General features: G+C 39.5%; 1 protein-coding gene across 1 annotated transcript in view; it reads right to left on the minus strand.

Annotated features, from left to right (window-relative positions):
- Window positions 1-23,108, minus strand: part of SMC1B (structural maintenance of chromosomes 1B) — a 64,819-nt gene that overhangs the window by 25,511 nt on the left and 16,200 nt on the right. The window contains exons 8-16 of the mRNA XM_065413864.1: window positions 16,167-16,249; window positions 14,679-14,886; window positions 12,778-12,963; window positions 10,663-10,842; window positions 9,350-9,496; window positions 8,300-8,437; window positions 7,616-7,732; window positions 5,428-5,534; window positions 3,801-3,942 (exon numbers count right to left, since the gene is read on the minus strand). Coding sequence (XP_065269936.1) covers window positions 3,801-3,942; window positions 5,428-5,534; window positions 7,616-7,732; window positions 8,300-8,437; window positions 9,350-9,496; window positions 10,663-10,842; window positions 12,778-12,963; window positions 14,679-14,886; window positions 16,167-16,249 — 1,308 coding nt within the window. The remainder of the gene's footprint in view (window positions 1-3,800; window positions 3,943-5,427; window positions 5,535-7,615; window positions 7,733-8,299; window positions 8,438-9,349; window positions 9,497-10,662; window positions 10,843-12,777; window positions 12,964-14,678; window positions 14,887-16,166; window positions 16,250-23,108) is intronic.

Here is a 23,108-nt window from a genome sequence, read left to right on the forward strand (position 1 = left end):
GTGATGTCCAACCATGCCTGGTGGGACGAGGTGAGGCTGGTGCTCAAGAGATTGCTCAGTTGATTGGTTGAAAGCTGCACCGACACCAAACTATCAAGTTTGGCAACGCATGAATGCAGCGCTGTGCGTGGCTGGTGTCGAGGAGAGTTATCACCCTCTCCTGTACTTTTATAGATTTTTAGACTGATTGGGATATGGAAATGTTTGTTGCCTATCCTGGTGTTGTGATTGATGATGGTACACTGGAGGTGTACAGATTCCTGGGGACCTCCACATCTCCTTTGGAGTCCTTTAGTGAGTACAGGGTGCTGTTTTCTCACTAAATAATTCTGATCCTTCAAATGGTAAATCCTCAGTTATGGCTTGCACTTCATGACGAATGCCTAAAGCCAGAATGCTATTTACATGATAACAGAGGTGGCCATGGACCAGACTGTGGTATCTGCCACAGCCAATGCAGCCTGAAGAGTTGACTCTGTTACCAGCTGGCCCTCTGTAACAAGGTCATTAAGCTATTCTCTCTTCTGGGGGGCGGGGGGAGTAGAAGAGGGAAGCAGGGTCTGCTGAGTGACATCCCATATTAAGAAATTGTACTTAGTTAGGACAACCTGGCAAATTTGACACTTTCAGCTTGAATGAAGCACAGGAGGACTTTCACCCAAACAGGTTAAGTCTTTTGGGATCCTTTTCTTTTATTGGGTTCCTGGTGAGCGTGGACAGCCAGGACTACTAAGGAACTGGGGTTGAGGTGCAAGTAGAAATACTCAATTCCTTCTGTACTAGATATCATTTTTCTATGCATTTCATCGTCAGTAGGTGACTGGCATTTACCACAGCGCTCTTTCTGAATCTAAAGTTCTCTCATTTATAGGAAGAGATATTCTGGCCGGTCCCAGGGATGGATAGCAAATAATTTTTTAGATTTCTTGATCTCTAAGGTGACTGTGATCTGTATCAGGAGCTCCTGAAATGCCCTAAAATCATCTGGGATCAGCATTGGTGCTGGAATGACTGTTTCATCTGGAGTTGACAGAGACAGGTCCTCTGCGGGACAAGGGTGTGGAGGAAGACTGCTGCTGCTGCTGCAGTCATACCTCTGGGTCCCACTCTTCCTGGTACTTGGGTATTATTGGAGTCAGTGATATGACTGGGGAGGAGGACCTTTTCCTTTTTTCATTAGAGGCAAGTGGTTTCTCGACACCTGGAACGATAGGCCTCAGTATTTCCAGAACGGTCAGGGCAGCATCCTGTAAACATATGGGTGGCTGGCAGGTTACTGGGGCTATACCAGTGCCAATCCTGATGCGGTGGAGGCTAAGTCCTTAGATCCGCTGATGGATCTTATGCGGGACAGTTCTCTGCTCAATCATAGAGGACAGATGGCTGTATCTCCTCCATAGATGCCACCAATGGGTAAGGCGTCAGCAGTATCAGGCTTGTGCTGGTACCAAGGGATGTCTCCACTGCCAGGTATGGATCTGGCATAGGTTGCAGTTGTTCCTCCAGTGCCAGTGCATATGTAGGGGCGCTTTTGGTATCCAGCCTGGTACCAATGGTGTCACTCTTATTTTTTTCACTCATCTTAAGTGATGGGTGAGGCTTGGGGAAGAAGGGGGTTATTTCCCAATGTCTTACTGTGTCTCTCTACATAGAGCTACATACTGAGCATTTCCATGAGCTTCTGCCCCATTACTCTGTGTGACTCCAGACGGTGCCCTGTTTCAATGTCTGAGGCATGATCTGAAGGTCTAGGTGAATCCAGTGCCATGGATGCCGTGTTGGCTCTTTGCTCAACCCAGAATTCTCTGCTGAGTTCTTAGGCATCACCCACCTGGTCAGTGGTGCACTGGACGGTGCAGGCTTCACTGGCATAGGGTCCTCGAACCCACAGGGATTCTGATGCCGCCTTCATTGACTGCTCCAGGAGATGGAAGTTCAGTCTTGTGTGTCACTTGACTCCTGGATCCAAAAGGAGAATGAGGTGCAGACCACCTGCTTGGGATGAGGGATTTGCCAAACCAGATCAGGTGCCTGATGTGCCCATATGCAAATGGAATCCATCTCATAAGATAAGTGAGGCATGAGGCCTGTGGGTTTTAAGTCTACCACCTTCAAGTCCTCATACAAGGCAGTCTGTAGAGGGGGAGCTTGCGTCAGAGAAAATCAATCAGCTTGGGTTTTATTCTGTTCCAATACATTAAAATAAGGAGAATGAAGGCTGTTCTAAAGAATCTTCACAAGATTTATGAAGTTTGGATGAGAATAGCCAATATTAAAGCACCAGCAAGCCAGACACACATTAGGTTCCATACTGCTGCACAGGCAGTAGGAGGGAACTGAGGGAGGGTCACAGCTGCCACACCTTTATGTCGTTGTATGGGAGCATGAAGAGGCTAAGGATGCATGAATGGCCCCACTGCTAGCAAAAAGAATATATAGCAAGATCCACACCAACACACACACAAAGAACTTTCAGATACTTTTTCTTTGCTTTGATAAAAGTAAAACAGCATCCCATTCTCTATGATTACAAAGGCCCTGATTCTACAATATGGAAGTAAATAGGAATTTTGCCTTTGATTTCGGTAAGAGTGGATGAAGCCTAAAAGGCACTGGGAAGAATGCATTCATTGAAAGCCTGCACAGACAACCCTATCCACAAGAGACACTGGGGTGTTGTGCAGGCGGGGGCATGGCCAGCAGCTTCGTGACTACATGGGTCCACTATTCAAAACCACTAAAACAGAGTGCGGGGGCACAGATGCTGTGGACTCTATTATAGTCCATGGGCTATTGTAATCCTCTTCCAAAGTTCCCTCAGCATTGGAGAGAGGATTCCATCCTTCTCACACCTCACACAAAAACTCCTATTTACTCACAGCCCATGCAATCAGGTTTTAAGTAAAAGGATTTTAATCACAAAAGAGGAATATATGCTTTCAACTCTTCAAAGAAATTTTATTTTGATGCTAAATTATTTTCTCCATCTCCAGAAATATACCCTTTCCGCTGTATTTTAATGATGATTTGATTTATTTCAATAGAGAGATGTGGAAAATAGAGATGTACCTGGCATCATTCTCACGATGGAGCAGGTTTATGTGGTATAAACATCTAAGTAATATATATCTTTTATTTAACACACTGCAACATCACTCTCCTTTTCACTGCTTCACATGGATAAACAATTTATCAATACAAAGGGATAAAATAATGCTAATTGCATATGAATGTGCAACTTTTTATTACTGCATATGCTCACCATTTTTTAAAAGTGAATTTTAAGAAAAGCCAGCTACAAAGAAAGTATCCATATGTACAGTCAACTTTAAAAACTACTTCATACAAAAATATGAGGCCATTCTGTATGCTCAGTTATGCTGAAATTATTTTAAGCTGACTATATTTACTATGTGTAAAGTATTTTGAAGATGAAAAGCATGATATAAATGCTTGTTAGTTTAGTTGTCACTAGTCAAACTTGCTAAAGAACCTCAACCATGTGCTATTAATATTTTAACTGCATGTTTATCTATAGTCATTGATGCATACATGTTGCATGTTCATGTCATTAAAGACATTCCTGTAATGCACATGTAGAAGCAGAGTTAAGGTTGCTCTTAATATTTTCTGACTTTTTCCAGTTCACATATCATGTTATTTTAACATATTTGTTTCCAGTTAAAATGTATACAACTGAATATTCTGAACATTTATAAATAAATATCAGGTTCATTTAAATTATGATTCTCTATATTTTCCTTCTCTCCTGCAATAGGACATTGTAATGTAACAGTTACCTTCTTTAGCCTGACAATCTCAGCCTCATCCTTACGAATTGTCTCCTTCAACATGTGGATCTTGTTCACTAACTTTTGTAGCTGGCCACGACTGTATTCAAGCTGAATGCTCAGTCGTGTCTTCTGGTTTTCAAACTCCAGTCTGGCCAAACATAAATGTAATAACATTATTTTTGGCCAACACTTAGAAATCAGTTTAGCACTGATTTAAAAATGTCCATAAAAAAAGATTGCAAAGCAAATGTACCCCATTAATTTTTACTTCAGAATAACTGAATATAAATGCAAAAAGCACACTAAATTTAACAGGATAATTTAGACATAGGATGACCACTGCAAGATAAGTATGCAATCCACAAATGAAGTATCTTGCAGATATACTGAAAATAGTAACAAAAAACCCACACTAGTCCAGAGTATACTGATGACTACTTCCACAAACATTTTGTCCCTTCAGAAACAGAAGTGACACAAAGTTTAGTCCTTCTCGCTTCTCAGGACAAGGTACGTACTCATGACCAATACAGAAAGCTTCTCCTTTTACTGTTTTGTTATTAGCTGTTTAAAACCACCCTCCTCTGAACCCCCAATTCTCGGAGATCTAAAACAAGGATTTAAAATGGAGCATGTCCGCTACTCTGAAGTTTAAAATCCTGTTCAACTATGAACCTGTACAAGTATTTGAATCTCAACCACATGCAAGGAAAGTGTTTTGTCCTCTAAGTTCCTAGATGACAACACATCAGAATGTCCGACTCAACAGATAACCTGGGTGCGGAAAAGGAATTGGACTCTGTTACTGGGAATCTGTATTGGAATACAGGCAAAGATGATTTGCTGTTAACAACTCTAAGGTCCATGAATCACTGTCTGCTTGACTGAGGAGATGATACAAAAATGAACAGTAATCTTTATTTCAAGTTTTAGTCTATAAGATAATAAAGGGAAGACTTCATATCCAATCCTGGAACAGGACACCAGTCTCCAGTGCTTCTGACTCTCCTCTTTGAGAAAGAAACTTGTCCTTTGTCACCTAAGTATGTGAATGAAATCCCTATTGTTGATGTTACCAATTTGAAAATATCTTGTTTGAAGTTCAAATTTCGTCATCGGGTGCTTCCCATATAGAAACATTACATCCTTACATTTGGTTCTCCTTTGAAATGTGTGACCTCGTGTAGTGAGGCAGAGTGGCCTCCACTACACCTTGATTAATAGTGTTAATGTTTTCACAAATGTAATGATAAAGCCATTTCTCTGGGCACTTTTTAGGCTATTATTCTTGCTTATTGCTATATTATATATGTAGTACTGTAATAATGTCAAATGTACAGTATTATTAATATATTCTTATCTAACCAGTTTGTTGTGAAACACCGCTGTGGACTAATATTGCAGTTGGTGTAGTAGCCCCAGACAGACGGTATACCTAAGCTGACTCCCAGTAATAAGCACATTACCATATTGTTAGGATTGCTAGATATGTTATGATGGAGAAAATCTGACATCTTGCAGTAAATCTCTTGGGCTTTGGCGATCCTTCCTACAGTAACTATGCAATTACTAAATTACCGGTGTACTTGTTTTGATAATGCATACAGCAGTTTTCATTTGTTTGAAATAACACCTTTTTCTGTCAGTTTCTTCCTGCTGTTTCACACGTTCTTGCTCAAATACACGAATATTCTCTACCCCAATTTCTTCACAGAAGTCCTGGAATACAGCATCTTCAACCTTTAAACAAACGATCCAAACAAACCACTTAAACTTTTTTAAATTCACGTAAGAGAAGCATCATTTTATAAAAAAGGTTTATTTTTTATAAATTAGGCAAAATTTTAAAGAAGTTTTAGAAACACAATGTATTTTAAAGCTGCTGGGAATTTAGTTGCACTAGGAATTTTCAAAGTGGGTGTGAAGTTCAAATAACCAGATAGTGCAGGTGACCTTCACAGGATGAGGAGAGGAATCCCTACTTTAGCCATTTGTGCCAGAGCAGGAGCAGTGTTACTCCAGAGACAATTCAAGGTATCAGACTGGAACATTAGCCTCATACTCCTACCCATGGCTCCCACTCTCTATGGGGAAGGAGAAGGTACAGGGTATGCAGAGCTGCTGATCCGCCAGGCCCATTCCTGCCACTAAATTCTTTTGCAAAGCTAAGCTCTGTGCCACAGAGGAGAGTGCTTATTCCCTGTTAGAAATCCTACTCCCTTCTCTACATTTATACAGTGGAATCACACCAGTACAACTACCACAGGTTACTCTTACTGACAAAGGAAAGAGCAAAACTTTCCCCAGACTAGAAAATGGATATCTACAAACCCACACATATGACCCAAAATTAACAAACAGATAAATGAGTTTTAGATTTGGAAAATTATGCTTACAAAGTTCAAGGGACAATGGGACACATACAAATACAGTGAGTACTCCATTTTGCACCTATCAGAGGAACAAAATTTAAAAAACATGCAGCACAAGCGAATATGGATCTCTAAGAAAAATAAAAGCTCTTACAAACAGCTGAGAGTTAAATGTAATGCCCAAAACTACATAATTTATAAACACATCAATATCCAGTCTTATTTAACAGATACACTATTCTTAGGAAATTCTTAATCTACATTTTCTTTTGCTATAAAATCAAGCACATTATTTGCACAGGAAATGATGACAACATGCTTGGAAAATGTGCTTTTGGTGAGAACAGTATTTCAACTATCAAGCCCTGTATAGTTGACTCAAGAACTCAAGTAACTAAGAAACCTGTTTTTATAGGTAGTAAGATACAAAAAGTCAATTAATTTTTTAAAATTGAAAAAAAAAAATCTAAAATAATTTCTATGAGGCATATAAAAATGCTTAATTTTATGTAAAAAGCGACAAAGAGTCCTGTGGTACCTTATAGACTAACAGACGTATTGGAGCATAAGCTTTCGTGGGTGAATACCCACTTCATCAGATGCAGGTCGAAGTGGGTATTCACCCACAAAAGCTTATGCTCCAATACGTCTGTTAGTCTATAAGGTGCCACAGGACACTCTGTCGCTTTTTACAGGATTCAGACTAACACGGCTACCCCTCTGATACTTAATTTTATGGTGTGACAAAGGGTTGAGATGATTCACAGAGACGTGTGAGCATTGCAATAATCTCAAATGGATGCAAATAAAACCTTTATATTATACCACCATGAATTCTGATATATAGAGAGTATTTTCTTCATGGTGGCAAACACTACAGTTAAGCTTGAATTCCAGTTTCTGTTTTAATATTCCTTTAATAAAGTAATTCCCTTTGGATTGAAACCTTCTACATTTTGTCTCAGTTCCAAAGTGAATATTTTCTTGAGTCTCAGCAAAATTGCTTCAGCATATTTTTAAAGTTACTTGAGCAGAGGAAATTTCCCCCTCCTTATTCCAAATAAAACTGTAGTGTTTATGTAAATGAAAAAAGGCCACCTGAAACTTGAAACTGCAAATTAGTTTTGTTTTGTTCTACATTACTCTCTTAGGGAGCACAAAATTCTGGTTTGAATAAAAATGATTCAGTATTTTAAGGTTACGAACTGATAACATGGGATGTTGGAACATGCATATTAAAATATTTTAATTTTTAGGATATCATCACTGGTAGAATAGTATAGCATGCTGCATGTTCCCTGGAGTGCTTTAGCACATCTATAGACTATAGCTACTGTTCAGACACTAAAGGTTTAATAATTGCATGAGTTCACTCTCAACCCTACAGAGAAGTTGCTGTAAGCCATTTATAACTCCATAATTTGTCATGAACATTATAGAATGTGTTACCTCATTCATTTTCTTTTGAAACTCTTCAATTTTCTCTGTTCTTTGTAAAAGTCCTTCATTCAGCATAGCATATTGTGATTTAATATTTACTAACTCACTTTCCAGCTTAGATTTTTCCTAATTACAAAGAGGAAGAAGGAAATAAATATTTTTATCGGTTTCTTTAAACAAAATGAACGATATTCTAACTATTAATAGATGCTTCTGACACTATGGCTATTTATCTTGTGTTGAGTTAAGAAGTTACAACTTTTTTTCTGAAATCACTATTGTTGATTTAAGTGTAATGGCTGCAATTCTATAGAATGGAAAGCAAATTACATATTACAAATAAATGTGCCAGCTAAGACTTACTGAGTCATGCATCTTTTTTGGGGGGGCTACTATGTATCAAGTTTAGCTGAGTGTCAAGCTCATTTTTTTTACACCAGTAACAACACCTAAGGGAAAGCCTCATTACTTTAATATAGTACTTAATCTTGTTCTCTAATTTTATTAATTCTCTAATCATAACCACTATTTGCTAAATATAATTCCAACAACTACACAAAGATTAATATAAGATCTACTAAGCTTGTGGATGTTGTATTGAGTATTAGCTACAATGTTTATTAAGCATAAAAATTATAACATAAGATCACAAAAACCAGAGGAAAAAATAGGAGCTTTGTTATTCTGTACTACCTTGTAGAAATTAGCAAGGTGTTTCTTTTTAATATTCTCTAATTCGCTCTGCGAATATTTGAGCCGAGTCTGAGTTCCCTGGCACTGTGCCTGTAACTGTTTCAAGTCAGTCTCCTTACGTTTGATCTTCATTAATTCCTAAAACAGATTTCAAAAATTGTATGAGAAAATATACATAAAAAGTATGTTTTAAAAACAGAAGTCAACTTCATACTCAAAAGTAAATTGCTCTATTCACAGGCCAGAAAAAAAATCTTTATGATCATAATCTGACTTCCATTTAACAGGGTGTCTAATTAGACAAATTTAGCACAGTTAAGCCCCATCTATGTGGGCCAGCTGACCACAATTGAGTTAAGTTTTGATGGTGTGGGGTATATTCGAAAATGCTTTTCAAACACTGGTTCACTTTCTAGTGTAAAAGGGCATAAATTGATAAATTACTGCTCTGGTCCTCCCAACAAAATCTATAGGGAAGCTATGAAACCAAGTTTTACAGTCACAATTCATGAAAGATTGTTCTCTGTTGCATGCTAATAATTTTATTCTCACTAGTCACTTGACTATAGCAATGCCTCAAACAGCTTCTCTGATGAAAGACACGAAGTGCTCCTACCATACCACAACACTTTCTATAGCAAAACTAGCTCTTAACAGTTAGGCAGTTCTCCATCTATGTAATCCACACAGAGAGAAGCTTGGTCTCATCTCCCCAGAAATAGTAAAACTAGCCACTAGATGGGGAAACAAAACTACACTGTTAGTGTGGGTTACAGATAAATAAATGAATGGCTCAGCTGCATGCAGTCACACTGCATTCCCTCTTGGAACAAAGGTATCAGGCAGGCAGTACTTCCGACCAACAAGCCACTACTAGTTCCACCACCCCCATCCTGCATTAAAAATAAAATTATCAGGAATTAAATAAATTAACTTGAAATTAAAAGTTGACAAAAACTGAACAGTTCCTCAGACTGTCTTCCCATTCATTACTTTTATTCCATTTTTGCCTTTAGTGTTAAGATATAATTGCCTATTTAATGGACTTACCTTTAGTTCATTAACCAACCTATCCCTTCTTTCTTTCATTTCTTTCATCTCTTTTTCATCCCAGTATCTAGCTTTAAATTTCAAGTCACTTGACCCTCCAGAGATAACTCCAGATTTCAAAAATAAAGTTCCATCAAGAGAGACTGTCTGAAAATTAAAGACATTTTCATTTCTTTAATGAACAATACTACTAAGTTGGGTTAGGAATTGTACATCTGCAATACTCTAGCAGCTAATGGACCAAGATCTGAGCAAACAAGCGCATGTAACGACATAAATATAAGTAACCTCCATACTTAGTTGGACCATGTCCCAAAACCCTTGCTTACACAGAGGTATACTGAGCAAGCTACAGAAGTATGTAACTGACACAAGTAGTGTTATTTTGCAGTGAGTAATGTTTTAATATAAATTAGCATTATAGCCTATTGGAAATTAATCCCATGAACTGGAAATGGGATTTTTATACATTTTATATTTACATGGTTGGAACCCTTAATTGTTCATTTTCAGATATTCTAAAAGTTGGGTCTTTAAAAATTGTAAAAATTTAGTTTAAAAAAGTACACTTATTTTTGGGTGTCAGCTGGATAACAAGTGAAACATACTTTCCATCTTCATTTTTCAACTCAAAACTACTTAAAGATTGTTTTTGTTTAGGATTATTCTTGTTTTTGAATGAGCAACAAAAATTTAAATCAGACTGGTACAGAAGGTCCACAGGAAGAAAGTGTTGTTTCAAAAGATTTAACGTAGACTATCAAAGCAGGGCTCCCATTCTGTAGACTTTAACAAGTCTTCAGAAGGTACGTGACAGGGAGCTACCCCCATGTACCATCGTGGTGTATAATCGTCAGTGGAGAGGAACTGCAGAATGAAGTAGGGAGACTTTCAACCATACTGCAAACTTTTGCCTGCACCTCCCACACATGCTCACACAGAAAACCCTCAAGAACATATGAAGGCACTTCTCTGCATGAAAGCCAATAAAACAGATTTTATGTTTCTCAGCCAAACATTTTAAATATAACAAGCAAAAGGAATAAAAGGAGCATTTGCAAAAGAGTCCTTTTCTAACTTTTTCCCTCCGAGCTTCCCAGAAAAATTCCACACTGGAAAGAGATGAGTTATGTGAAATTTCAGGGAATTTAGTTTCTTTCTGTGTAAGTTGGCAGGAGCAATATAACGACAGTTTTTAGTTAAGTCATATTTTGTAGGATATTTATAGAACAAGTTATTTCAAATGGTATTAAACATATCATTGCAATCCACATGATGAAAAAAAACATATGAAACAAAATTCAGTTTCTTACTTTCAACCTCACTGGTCCATCAAATGCTATCTGTCTTGCTTCTTTAACAGTTTCACAGACCAGACCATTCCCACATACAAACTGAATCACTTTTTTCAGGGGTGTAAATGGAGTCTGTACAACATCAATCATCATTTTAGATCCTTTTATCTCCCTTAATTTTTCATTGATGGGCTTAATCTAAAAAGCAAAAACAATCTTCTGGAGAAGTAGCTGAAATAATGTGATTGGCCAAACCGGACAGTCTCTACGCAAAAGAATTAATGGACACAAATCTGACATCAGGAATCATAACACTCAAAAACCAGTAGGAGGACACTTTAACCTGTCTGGTCATTCAGCGACAGACCTGTGGGTGGCAATTTTGCAACAGAAAAGCTTCAAAAATAGACTCCAACGAGAAACTGCTGAGCTGGAATTGATATGCAAACTAGATACAATCAACTTAGGCTTGAATAGAGACTGGGAATGGCTGAGCCATTACAAACATTGAATCTATCTCCCCTTGTAAGTATTCTCACACTTCTTATCAAACTGTCTGTACTGGGCTATCTTGATTATCACTTCAGAAGTTTTTTTCTCTTACTTAATTGGCCTCTCAGAGTTGGTAAGACAACTCCCACCTTTTCATGCTCTCTGTATGTGTGTATATATGTTCCATTCTATGCATCCGAAGAAGTGGGCTGTAGCCCACGAAAGCTTATGCTCAAATAAATTTGTTAGTCTCTAGGTGCCACAAGTACTCCTGTTCTTTTTGCGGATACAGATTAACACGGCTGCTACTCTGAAACCTGTCGTAATGTGATACAAGTACTTTGGTGGGATAGTATACTGTATGAATAAAATTAACAACAAACATCCATATTTTCGCTCATACTTGTGCCTTCTGACAAGACAAAATTTACATTTATTAAAGTAAATAAAAACTGGACAAAACATGCATTAAAGTAACATTAAAAATCTACAATCAAAGATGCTAGGATTTATGTAAAAACATTAGGACTTCGATTCAAGAAAACATCCATAATCAGGACAGCACTTAAGCATATATAAGCATGTGCTTAAATCCATCTCTATTTAGCAAAACACATAATTGCTTTCCTGAATCAGTGCCTAGAATAGTGATTGCTTATATCAAATTTAAAAGGCAAAATAACAGGTTTTCAATTTTAACATGGGAACAATGATTCTGTCATAGCTCTTTAAGGTGCCACCGGACTCCTTGTTGTTTTTTCAGAAGTAAAGTATTCTATCTATAGAATAAATTGGTTTCCAATAGGCTGAATTTATGTTAAAATGTTATTAGTAAATACAAAAAGAGGCTAGAAATGTTTTCTCAAAATATAGCAGACCTTTGTATCTCAGCTCTTTCAGGGGCCAAACTACAACGCAAACAAATTTCCATATTGGGACAGAATATTAAACTATGGATGGCCTGGGGGACAAGTCTGAATTGCAGGCCTCTATAGTAGTTTTCTCTGAAATGCTACAAGTTTAGGGACAGATCCATTTTACTATATGGCTTAAGGAACTAGTTTATAAAAGCATGATTTAATACATACTGAAGACAGTAAAACCAGTTACATGAGGAGGAGCGACTAGGGCCTGGTCCACACTAACCCCCCACTTCGAACTAAGATACACAACTTCAGCTACGTTAATAACGTAGCTGAAGTCAAAGTACCTTAGTTCGAACTTACCGCAGGTCCAGACGCGGCAGGCAGGCTCCCCCGTCGACTCCGAGTACTCCTCTCGTGGAGCAGGAGTACCGGCGTCGACGGCGAGCACTTCCAGGATCGATCCGGGATCGATTTATCACGTCTAGACAAGATGCGATAAATCGATCCCAGAAGATCGATTGCTTACCTCCGGGTCCGGCGGTAAGTATAGACGTACCCCAAGGGACAGAATGACAATAAAGGGTCTTAAGTACACAGTGCAGAAAAGGAAAGGGTTTTAGTTTTTATAGCAGTCAAGAACCTTTTGAGGCATATAATGTCTCTACAATAGCTTTATTTATGCTTAAACACTTACATTTTATATATCCATATACAACTTAAATTCTACCTTAAGCAATCTTAAAACTGAATTTGCTGATGAAAAGAAAAAACTTACATCAAGGTAATCCAAAGCAAGAAATGTTTCAGGCTCAGCTCTTTCCTCCTTTAGGAATCGAATGCAATCCCTTGCTATTTTTTCAGTAGCCACAACAATGGCACTCATGTACTTGCCGAAGACTTTGGTAACAGCCAGCTGATATTTTTTATGGATAGGATGACACAAGTCAAGCAGTCTTCCAAACTTAAGATAACAAAATTGAGAAATGATAAACCTTTCACAGATGAGGAAGCAATTAATAAAGCCATATACATTTCAGGCCAAAGTATAGCTTTCTGGTGGCAAAAATGGGAGAAGCTTAAGCAATCTGGATCTTGACTGACAGCTCTGAATGTTACTGTATCCTCTAAAATAAGAATACAACCCATGTATATCACATCTTACACACAAGCCTAAATGTTATCAATTATTTTTAGTATCAGTGAAGTAAACATATTGTTTAACAATTGTGACATACCCAGACCAGTGGGGTACAGGAGTCTAGTAGAGGGCAAATATACTGGTCACTGGATGAGTAGTTTTCTGTTCCCTGAGTGACCAGAGCAGGGGCTGCACTACAGTAATCAGGAACCTGCTAGAACCAGTTAAGGCAGGCAGGCTAATTAGGACACCTGGAGCCAATTAAGAAGAAGCTGCTAGAATCAATTAAGGAAGGCTAATCAGGGCACCTGGGTTTTAAAAGGAGCTCACTTCAGTTTGTGGTGCGAGTGTGAGAAGCTGGGAGCAAGAGGCGCAAGGAACTGAGAGTGAGAGGGTGTGCTGCTGGAGGACTGAGGAGCACAAGCGTTATCAGACACCAGGAGGAAGGTCCTGTGGTGAGAATAAGGAAGGTGTTTGGAGGAGGCCATGGGGAAGTAGCCCAGGGAGTTGTAGCTGTCATGCAGCTGTTACAGGAGGCACTATAGACAGCTGCAGTCCACAGGGCCCTGGGCTGGAACCCGGAGTAGAGGGTGGGCCCGGGTTCCCCCCAAACCTCCCAATTGACCTGGACTGTAGGTTCTTCCAGAGGGGAAGGTCTCTGGGCTGTTCCCCAACCCACATGGTGAATCTCTGAGGCAAGAAAATCCGCCAATAAGCGCAGGACCCACCAAGATAGAGGAGGAACTTTGTCACACAATTTACCATAGTGGATAATCTGAAACTGAAGTTCCTCGCAGTTAAAAAAAATTGCATTCCCACTTCTAATAAAATATACACACATATACACTAGCACAACCTTAGAGTAAAATGCTCTGCAGTTCTGTCATCCTACCACACTATGAAACTCTAGCTCAGCCAAGAAATGCCACTGCTGCTCTTAATTTTAATCATTCTAATTTTTACATTGATACTCCCATTTGAAATTTGTAAAAATAAAGTCATAAATGAATAGCATGCTTATCAATGTCACAAAAAAGTAACATAAGTTTACTACTAATATAAACTAATTTTTAAACTTTCATAATCTGAAGGTTGGTGTCAGTTCAATCACTTAATTCTTTAAATTCACAAAGATTGAATTTAATAAATTTACTGTTCTTTTGTAGTACAAAATTTGCATTGTCATTCCCATTTACAAGTGTTCCTAGAATACATAAAATACACCTCTACCTCGATATAACGCTGTCCTCGGGAGCCAAAAAATCTTACCGCGTTATACGTGAAACCACGTTATATTGAACTTGCTTTGATCCACCGGAGTGCGCAGCCCCGCCCCCCCGGAGCACTGCTTTACCGCGTTATATCCGAATTTGTGTTATATCGGGTCGCGTTATATTGAGGTAGAGGTGTAGAGTGAAAGTTAAAATATATTCCAGATGGCCACAGAAAGTCCCATGCTGCCACATATACCACAACTGCAAATGCAAATCTCAAATCTAATTATAACCACAAAAATGCAAATAAATCCATCCAATTACCACAGAATCAGGATAAAGTCTTTTGAGACTCTCCAGTATCTCTGCTCTCATTTGCTGGCGTCTTCCTTCATGGTAGTCAATTCTAGCATTCTGCAGCTCACCAACTATTTTGTTTAGTTCTTCATTTACTTGAGCTATCTGTACCCTTGAATTCTCCATTTCATCAGTTAGGACTTTCTCCTGTTGTTTTTTCTCTGCTAACAATTCACTTTAAACCAAAATAAGGGAAGATGTGAGAAAAATGTATCCCAATTATATTGTCTTAACTTTTCATTAATTTTATGAGTAGAGTGATTTTATTCCACAGGTGTGAGCCTTTGGGCTGAACTCAAAATCTTTATATGGAAACAAGATTTTGATGCATGAAAGTCAAATGATGAAATAACAGATTTTACTAACAAACAAGTTGAACTGCTGCCATTTAGAAGATTTGATATCTATACAATGTCATCTTTTGCTAAAATTAAGTGGTTAACCGAATATTTGTTCAGCTGTTCTAAAAAGACCAGACACCGGGCATACGTGACCACTACGTTACAGAAGTTAAACCAAATACTTTTTGGCTTTCCTTTAGATGCATGTTTTTCAAATAAATAAGAAAAAGCTTCTATTTATTTTCCTGGTTATTCACAGGATTTTTTCAGCAAGTTACATAGGGATTTAGCCACACAACTCACATGGTTGGAAGCAGTAATATAAATGTTTCTAAATTGAGTCCAAAATCTGCTCTCAGATACATGCACACAGAGGGCATAACATGACCGTGAATCAATATAATTTACAGTTTTGCGAAAATGATCTGAAAAGTCTATGGCAAAATCATGTCCCACTTTACACACGTGCACAGGGCATAAGGTACTCCCTTGCTCACCTGTGCATTGTGGGTCACAACATCCCTCCGCTGGGCTGCATCCCCCTCCATGGCAGACCTCTGATCCATCCAAGTACAAGCCAGCACAGCTGAGCCAGTGTGAAGGGGGAAGTAATATGTGACAGGAAAAGGGGTGGTGCAGTTACTCTGCATACTCAAAACAGGGGCAGGAGGAAGATATGGACCAGGGAATAAACTGTGACTAATTCACAATCTGGCCTCTATTCTGCTTCCAGGGCAGCAAAACTACTAAGCTGCATTCTGCCCTTTTATTCAAACCTTGTGGTAAATCCAGAATCTAGTCCATAATGAAGACACGATCCTCATATACTTATGAGGGAGAGGAAGCAATCACAAAAAACAAAAAAAATGTGTGAAGTAACATCTGGGAGGACAGCAGAATCTGTCTTGGATGACTCTCCCCTCTGATTCCGATTTCAACACCCAAAATTATTGAAAAATTACAACTAAGGACAAATAAAAGGATTTAATGCAAGAAATATTACTCTTACATTTAAAAATACACCTTAAAAAGGCAGGTTTTCAACAATTTTTTTTATAATATGCAAAGTGTCTGAACTGCAATTTATTTTAATTTATTTAAAAAACAAACATACGTGCATGACTTGGTATACTCCTCCAACTTCTCAATTCGTTTTTTGTGGTCTTCTATCTGTTCCACAACTTGCTTTATACTTTCCTAAACAACCATAAATAGGATGCAATTTACAAAATTAAACAATTCTAAAGCCAATTTTCTAATACTATATATCACTAAATTTTCAGAGTGGGGCACTGATATTTAGCTATGTGGCTAACCTTAACCATGAAATATCCATTGAAGTCAAGTCACAGTATACCACTTCGCATATTTAGTTGATAGATATTTCCCATGTGAATAATATACTATATCTACCAAATCTACACTATTGTTTTCAAGCCAATTACTACAGAGATTATTCAATGTGAATGGATCTTGACACTTTCATAAATACTACTTGGCAATACCCTTTTAACATTTAGTTAAATACCAAAGTTTAGGATTTAAAACAAATGTAAAAGTTTTATAAAATCTGCTAATAGACTTGCTTTCTTTGTTTTACAAATACTTCAAATTTTAAAATCAAGTGTCCCTCTGCAGAATTTGAAACCCAACATCACAGCATTGTACTAGTGAATATGAACCAGCACGTGAAATTACTAGTCTTTTTTCACTGTCCAAACTGAATAAAGTACAAAAATTAAAACAAAAAGTGTCCAGTATATAGTGACAGGGAAATTAGATTTCAAATTCCTTCACTTTCATTAATCTGAATATACTGGTCTACAATTTTTGAGAAGTCGCCTGCTTCAGAGATAAAATGTGCTATTTATTATGTATTTTGATGTGCTGAATTCAAATATGACAATTAAAACAACTGATTGGATACTGTTTCCAAGATATTTAAGTTTTTACATTTTATGTCTATGTATATTGTGTAGATAGTAGAGTTTTAATCATAAATTGTAAACCTAGGTCTTTTCATGTGTTTATGGTTGCTTTACATGATACTATTTCACCTGTCCTGTTTATGTAACACTTTAAAAAATCAGCAAAAGGGTTATATAAATAAAATGTATTATGAAACAAAAGGCAAAAAACTATTATGTACATAGTTTAGTCCTGTATCAGAGGGGTAGCCGTGTTAGTCTGAATCTGTAAAAAGCAACAGAGGGTCCTGTGGCACCTTTAAGACTAACAGAAGTATTGGGAGCATAAGCTTTCGTGGGTAAGAACCTCACTTCTTCAGATGCAAGTATTGGAAATAGTTTAGTCCTATTCAGTGTCTACTCGGCGCTTCTTGGCTTGTCTCTTGTATTCATTAAATGGAGCATCTCTTGTCACTGTCCAGCAATAGTCTGCAAGCATTGAAGGGCTCCATTTGCCCCAATAGCATTTCTCCATTGTTGCAATGTCCTGGTGAAATCGCTCGCCGGGCTCGTCGCTCACTGCTCCGCAGTTCGGTGGAAAAAAATCTAGATGAGAGTGCAAAAAATGTATCTTTAGTGACATGTTGCAACCAAGGCTTTTGTATGCCTTGAGGAGGTTTCCCACCAACAACCTGTAGTTGTCTGCCTTGTTGTTTCCGAGAAAATTTATTGCCGCTAACTGGAAGGCTTTCCATGCCGTCTTTTCCTTGCCACGCAGTGCATGGTCAAATGCATCATCTCGAAGAAGTTCACGAATCTGAGGACCAACAAAGACACCTTCCTTTATCTTAGCTTCACTTAACCTTGGAAATTTTCCACGGAGGTACTTGAAAGCTGCTTGTGTTTTGTCAATGGCCTTGACAAAGTTCTTCATCAGACCCAGCTTGATGTGTAAGGGTGGTAACAAAATCTTCCTTGATTCAACAAGTGGTGGATGCTGAACACTTTTCCTCCCAGGCTCCAATGATTGTCGGAGTGGCCAATCTTTCTTGATGTAGTGGGAATCTCTTGCACGACTATCCCATTCGCAGAGAAAACAGCAGTACTTTGTGTATCCAGTCTGCAGACCAAGCAAGAGAGCAACAACCTTCAAATCGCCACAAAGCTGCCACTGATGTTGGTCATAGTTTATGCACCTCAAAAGTTGTTTCATGTTGTCATAGGTTTCCTTCATATGGACTGCATGACCAACTGGAATTGATGGCAAAACATTGCCATTATGCAGTAAAACAGCTTTAAGACTCGTCTTCGATGAATCAGTGAACAGTCTCCACTCATCTGGATCGTGAACAATGTTGAGGGCTGCCATCACACCATCGATGGCAGGCTATAAGATCACCTTCCATGAAGAAGAATGGGACAAGATCCTTTTGACGGTCACGGAACATGGAAACCCTAACATCACCTGCCAGGAGATTCCACTGCTGTAGTCTGGAGCCCAACAGCTCTGCCTTACTCTTGGGTAGTTCCAAATCCCTGACAAGGTCATTCAGTTCACCTTGTGTTATGAGGTGTGGTTCAGAGGAGGAGGATGGGAGAAAATGTGGGTCCTGTGACATTGATGGTTCAGGACCAGAAGTTTCATCCTCTTCCTCATCTGACTCAAGTGAGAATGACTCTGGTGCATCAGGAACCGGCAGTCCTTCTCCGTGGTGTACTGGGCGTATAGCTGATGGAATGTTTGGATAATGCACAGTCCACTTTTTCTTCTTTGACACACCTTTCCCATCTGGAGACACCATGCAGAAGTAACAATTGCTGGTATGATCTGTTGGCTCTCTCCAAATCATTGGCACTGCAAAAGGCATAGATTTCCTTTTCCTGTTCAACCACTGGCGAAGATTTGTTGCACAAGTGTTGCAGCATATGTGTGGGGCCCACCTCTTGTCCTGATCTCCAATTTTGCAGCCAAAATAAAGGTGATAGGCTTTCTTAACCATAGTGGTTATACTGCGCTTTTGTGATGCAAAAGTCACTTCACCACAAACATAGCAGAAATTATCTGCACCGTTCACACAAGTACGAGGCATCTCTGCTCACTTTGGCTAAACAGAAATGTGTCCTTTTGCAAAATCAAACACTGACAAATAATAGAGCACGACACTGTATGATTTCTAGAGCTGATATAGGGCAATTTGTTCAGCAGAGTGATGTAAGCTTCGTTATGATTGCATCATCCATGACTTCTAGGAATACATGATGCAATTCATATCATGTATGACGCAATACCAGCTTCAGATTGCATCATTCATTGTTTTGCCTAAAAAGCAAGTACTGTCCAAACCCAGTCATAGATTTATTCACAGATCCAGTCAAAGATGTATTTTAGTCATTTCTGGTTTAAATTGAGATCCGTTCCCTTTATAACTCACTTATCCTCCGCCATTCCCAAGTCAAGGGTCGTATATACTGACCCAATAGCATATCTTGAAAACTAGAGCCAATCAACAATTTTAAGCATCATTTTCGTTCTCAGTGACCCAGAATTAGTAAAGTTTGACTACATTTATTTCAGAAGCATTTTGGCTGTAGAGCAGTGATATCAATGAAGTAGGTAAGGAAATGAATATTTTGTTATTTGTAACCATACCATGTTCCATCTAGTTGTTTCAAATATTAAAAAACATGAAGCAGACATCGGCTGTAAAACTTTGTCTCTTTAAAAAAAAGAAGAGGAAAATGAAAATATGTTCACCCTGTGAAATGCAGTTGTGCTGTTCTGATTAATAGCTAAGAAAATGGAGGAAAGTTATTCAAACATACCATTGCATTCTATTTATAATGGGTAAGAAAATTGTTTCAAAGCTCAGAACAATTCAGGGACACTGAGTTGCATTAGTTCCATTTTATGGGAATAATTTTTACTGGAATTCTGTTAATGTGAAATTCCAGAAAGAACTCTAGAGTATTACTATGTGTCTTCTTTCCCTCAAATTTTTAAGCGTGGATATGGACATCTCCAAATGTTCAGATATGAGTTCATAAGAGAGAGACAGCTTCAGGTTCTTTCATTTCCTTTCATTCACTAAGTAAAGGAGACCAATCAGATTTCCAAAGAAGTGGGGATAGTGAGAAGAGAGTGCAGTATCTAAAAGTCGTTTTACTCTAAAAATAGCTACATGTAAGTAACATTTCTACTTAGAGAATTGCCTCTATATATTCTCACTTGTGGAAGATTAAAAGCAGTACCCTCCCCCCTTCCTGGGCAAAACACACAGTTGGAAGAGTTCTAATTTTAAAAATGACTGTTGAACTGCTCTTCTGAAAAAGGTATCTGTGGATGATTAGCAATCCAAGCAATTACTTTGGAAATCTATGCCAAGGAAACAGCGTGCACCAAAAAAGCAATGTTAGATATGAGCCCTTACACCGTCTAACCCTGGAACATGAGCAAACTGGTATGTCCACTGAGAAAGTCTAATCCATTTTGAAGTATTCTGAATATATATGAAGATCCATCTACACCTTCTCTCAATGTCAAAAGATGAAGAAGCCCACAACCAGCTGACTCTGCACTTCATAGTAGTTGATAAAACTACAAGATTTTCACAGGGAGTTGGAAAAAAAACCCCTCAAATCCCAACTGCAGCGATGTTTCCAGGGAAAGGCAAGCCTTTAAAATGGGACTCTGTCCTTTCTGTCTCCAGGTATAAAGGTCACACAGAATGAACCCTGGGCAGGACACTAATCTTCTTCCGAAGAGAGAAAACGGCAAGCGCTCTGGTGCAATGTAAATATTTTATTGTCACATGACACTTCTTGTTCGGATCTGTCATAAGTCAATGCTATAAGGAACCAGAAATGTTCACTTTTCTGTTTATGCAGTTGGCACAAAATCCACACCCTGGAGCCGAATTCCAAAAGCAGGCAGGAAACCAAAAAATTGTCCTGATCCCAAGAACACAAAAATCAGCCACAACAATATCCAGGTGGAAAGCTAACTACAATGGAAAAAGGAAAGAGCTGACAAGACACACCATTGATACTGCATAGTCCGAACACTACAGTTGTCATGGTAAGAAGGAACTGAGGACAGTGTGTATCTATCTCACTCTTAGCCCTGGTCTACACTACGAGTTTAGGTTGAATTTAGCAGCGTTAGGTCGATTTAATCCTGCACCTGTCCACACGACCAAGCCTGTTTTGTCTACTTAAAGGGCTCTTAAAATCTATTTCTGTACTCCTCCCCGGCGAGGGGTTTAGCGCTAAAATCGACCTCGCTGGGTCGAATTTGGGGTAGTGTGGACGCAATTAGACGGTATTGGCCTCTGGGAGCTATCCCAGAGTGCTCCATTGTGACTGCTCTGGACAGCACTCTCAACTCAGATGCACTGGCCAGGTAGACAGGAAAAGCCCCGGGAACTTTTGAATTTCATTTCCTGTTTGGCCAGCGTGGCGAGCTGATCAGCACAGGTGACCATGCAGAGCTCATCAGCACAGGTGACCATGCAGCCCCAGAATCGCAAAAGAGCTTCAGCATGGACCGAACGGGAGGTACTAGATCGGATTTCTGTATGGGGAGAAGAATCCGTGCAGGCAGAACTCCGTTCCAAAAGACGAAATGCCAATATATATATATATGCCAAAATCTCCAAGGGCATGATGGACAGAGGCTACGACAGGGACACACAGCAGTGCCGCATGAAAATTAAGGAGCCCAGGCAAGCCTATCAAAAAACAAAGGAGGCAAACGATCACTCCAGGTCAGAGCCCCATACATGCCACTTCTATGATGAGCTGCATGCAATTCTAGGGGGGGCCCCTACCACTACCCCACCACTGTCCGTGGTCACCTGCAAGGGGAGAGTCTCACGCAACAGGGATGAGGATTTTGTGGATGAGGAAGATGAGGAGGAGGAGGTTGAGGATAGTGCACAGCAGGCAAGCGGAGAATCCCTTCTCCCCGGCAGCCAGGAACTGTTCATCATCCTGGAGCCAATACCCTCCCAACCCCACCAAGGTGGGCTCCCGGACCATGAAGCCGGAGAAGGCATCTCTGGTGAGTGTACCTTTGTAAATATAATACAAGGTTTAAAAGCAAGCGTGTTTAATGATTAATTTGCCCTGAAGACTTGGGATGCATTCGCGGCCAGTATAGCTACTGGAAAAAAGTCTGTTAACGTGTCTGGGGATGGAGCGGAAATCCTCCAGGGACATCTCCATGAAGCTCTCCTGGAGGTACTCTAAAAGCCTTTGCAGAAGGTTTCTGGGGAGGGCAGCCTTATTCCATCCTCCATGGTAGGACACTTTACCACGCCAAGCCAGTAGCAAGTAGTCTGGAATCATTGCAGAACAAAGCATTGCAGCGAATGGGCCCGGGCTTTGCTGGCATTCAAGCAACATCCGTTCTTTATCTCTCTGTGTTAACCTCAGGAGAGTGATATCATTCATGGTGACCTTGTTGAAATACGGGAAATTTGTTTAAGGGGACATTCAGAGGTGCCCGTTCCTGCTGGGCTGTTTGTCTTTGGATGAAAAGAAATCATCCCCACTGTTAGCCACGCGGTGGGGGGAGGCCCGTTCATGCTGAGCTGTTCGCGTTTGGCTGACAGGAATCTTCCCTGATACTAGCCACGCAGTTGGGGGGAGGCTACAGGCACCCAGCCACTCCACCCCAGCGGATTGCCCAAGCAACAGAAGGCTAAGCATTCAATAAGTTTTTTGCTTTTTTTTAGAATGTCAGGGTTGGAAGGAACCTCAGGAGGTCATCTAGTCCAACCCCCTGCTCAAACCAGGACCAATCTCCAGACAGATTTTTGCCCCAAATCCCTAAATGTCCTCCTCAAGGATTGAACTCATAATCCAGGGTTTAGCAGGCCAATGCTCAAACCACTGAGCTATCCCTCCCCCACAAAAAAGCCGTACAACAAGGCACCACTGGGAGTTGAACCCAGTGAACCCAGGATCTCCTGTTTACCAGACAGGTGCTTTGAACTGTAGTGTGGCCTTGTCCTTCCCTCCTCTACCACCCCACCCAGTGCTTCCCTCCTGACCCACTCCTCCCGGGCTACCTTGCGAGTGTTCCCCCTATGTGTGTGATGAATTAATAAAGAATGCATGATTTTGAAACAATAAATGACTTTATTGCC

Source organism: Emys orbicularis, chromosome 1 (genome assembly GCF_028017835.1).
Source record: "Emys orbicularis isolate rEmyOrb1 chromosome 1, rEmyOrb1.hap1, whole genome shotgun sequence".
Classification (NCBI taxonomy): domain Eukaryota; kingdom Metazoa; phylum Chordata; order Testudines; family Emydidae; genus Emys; species Emys orbicularis.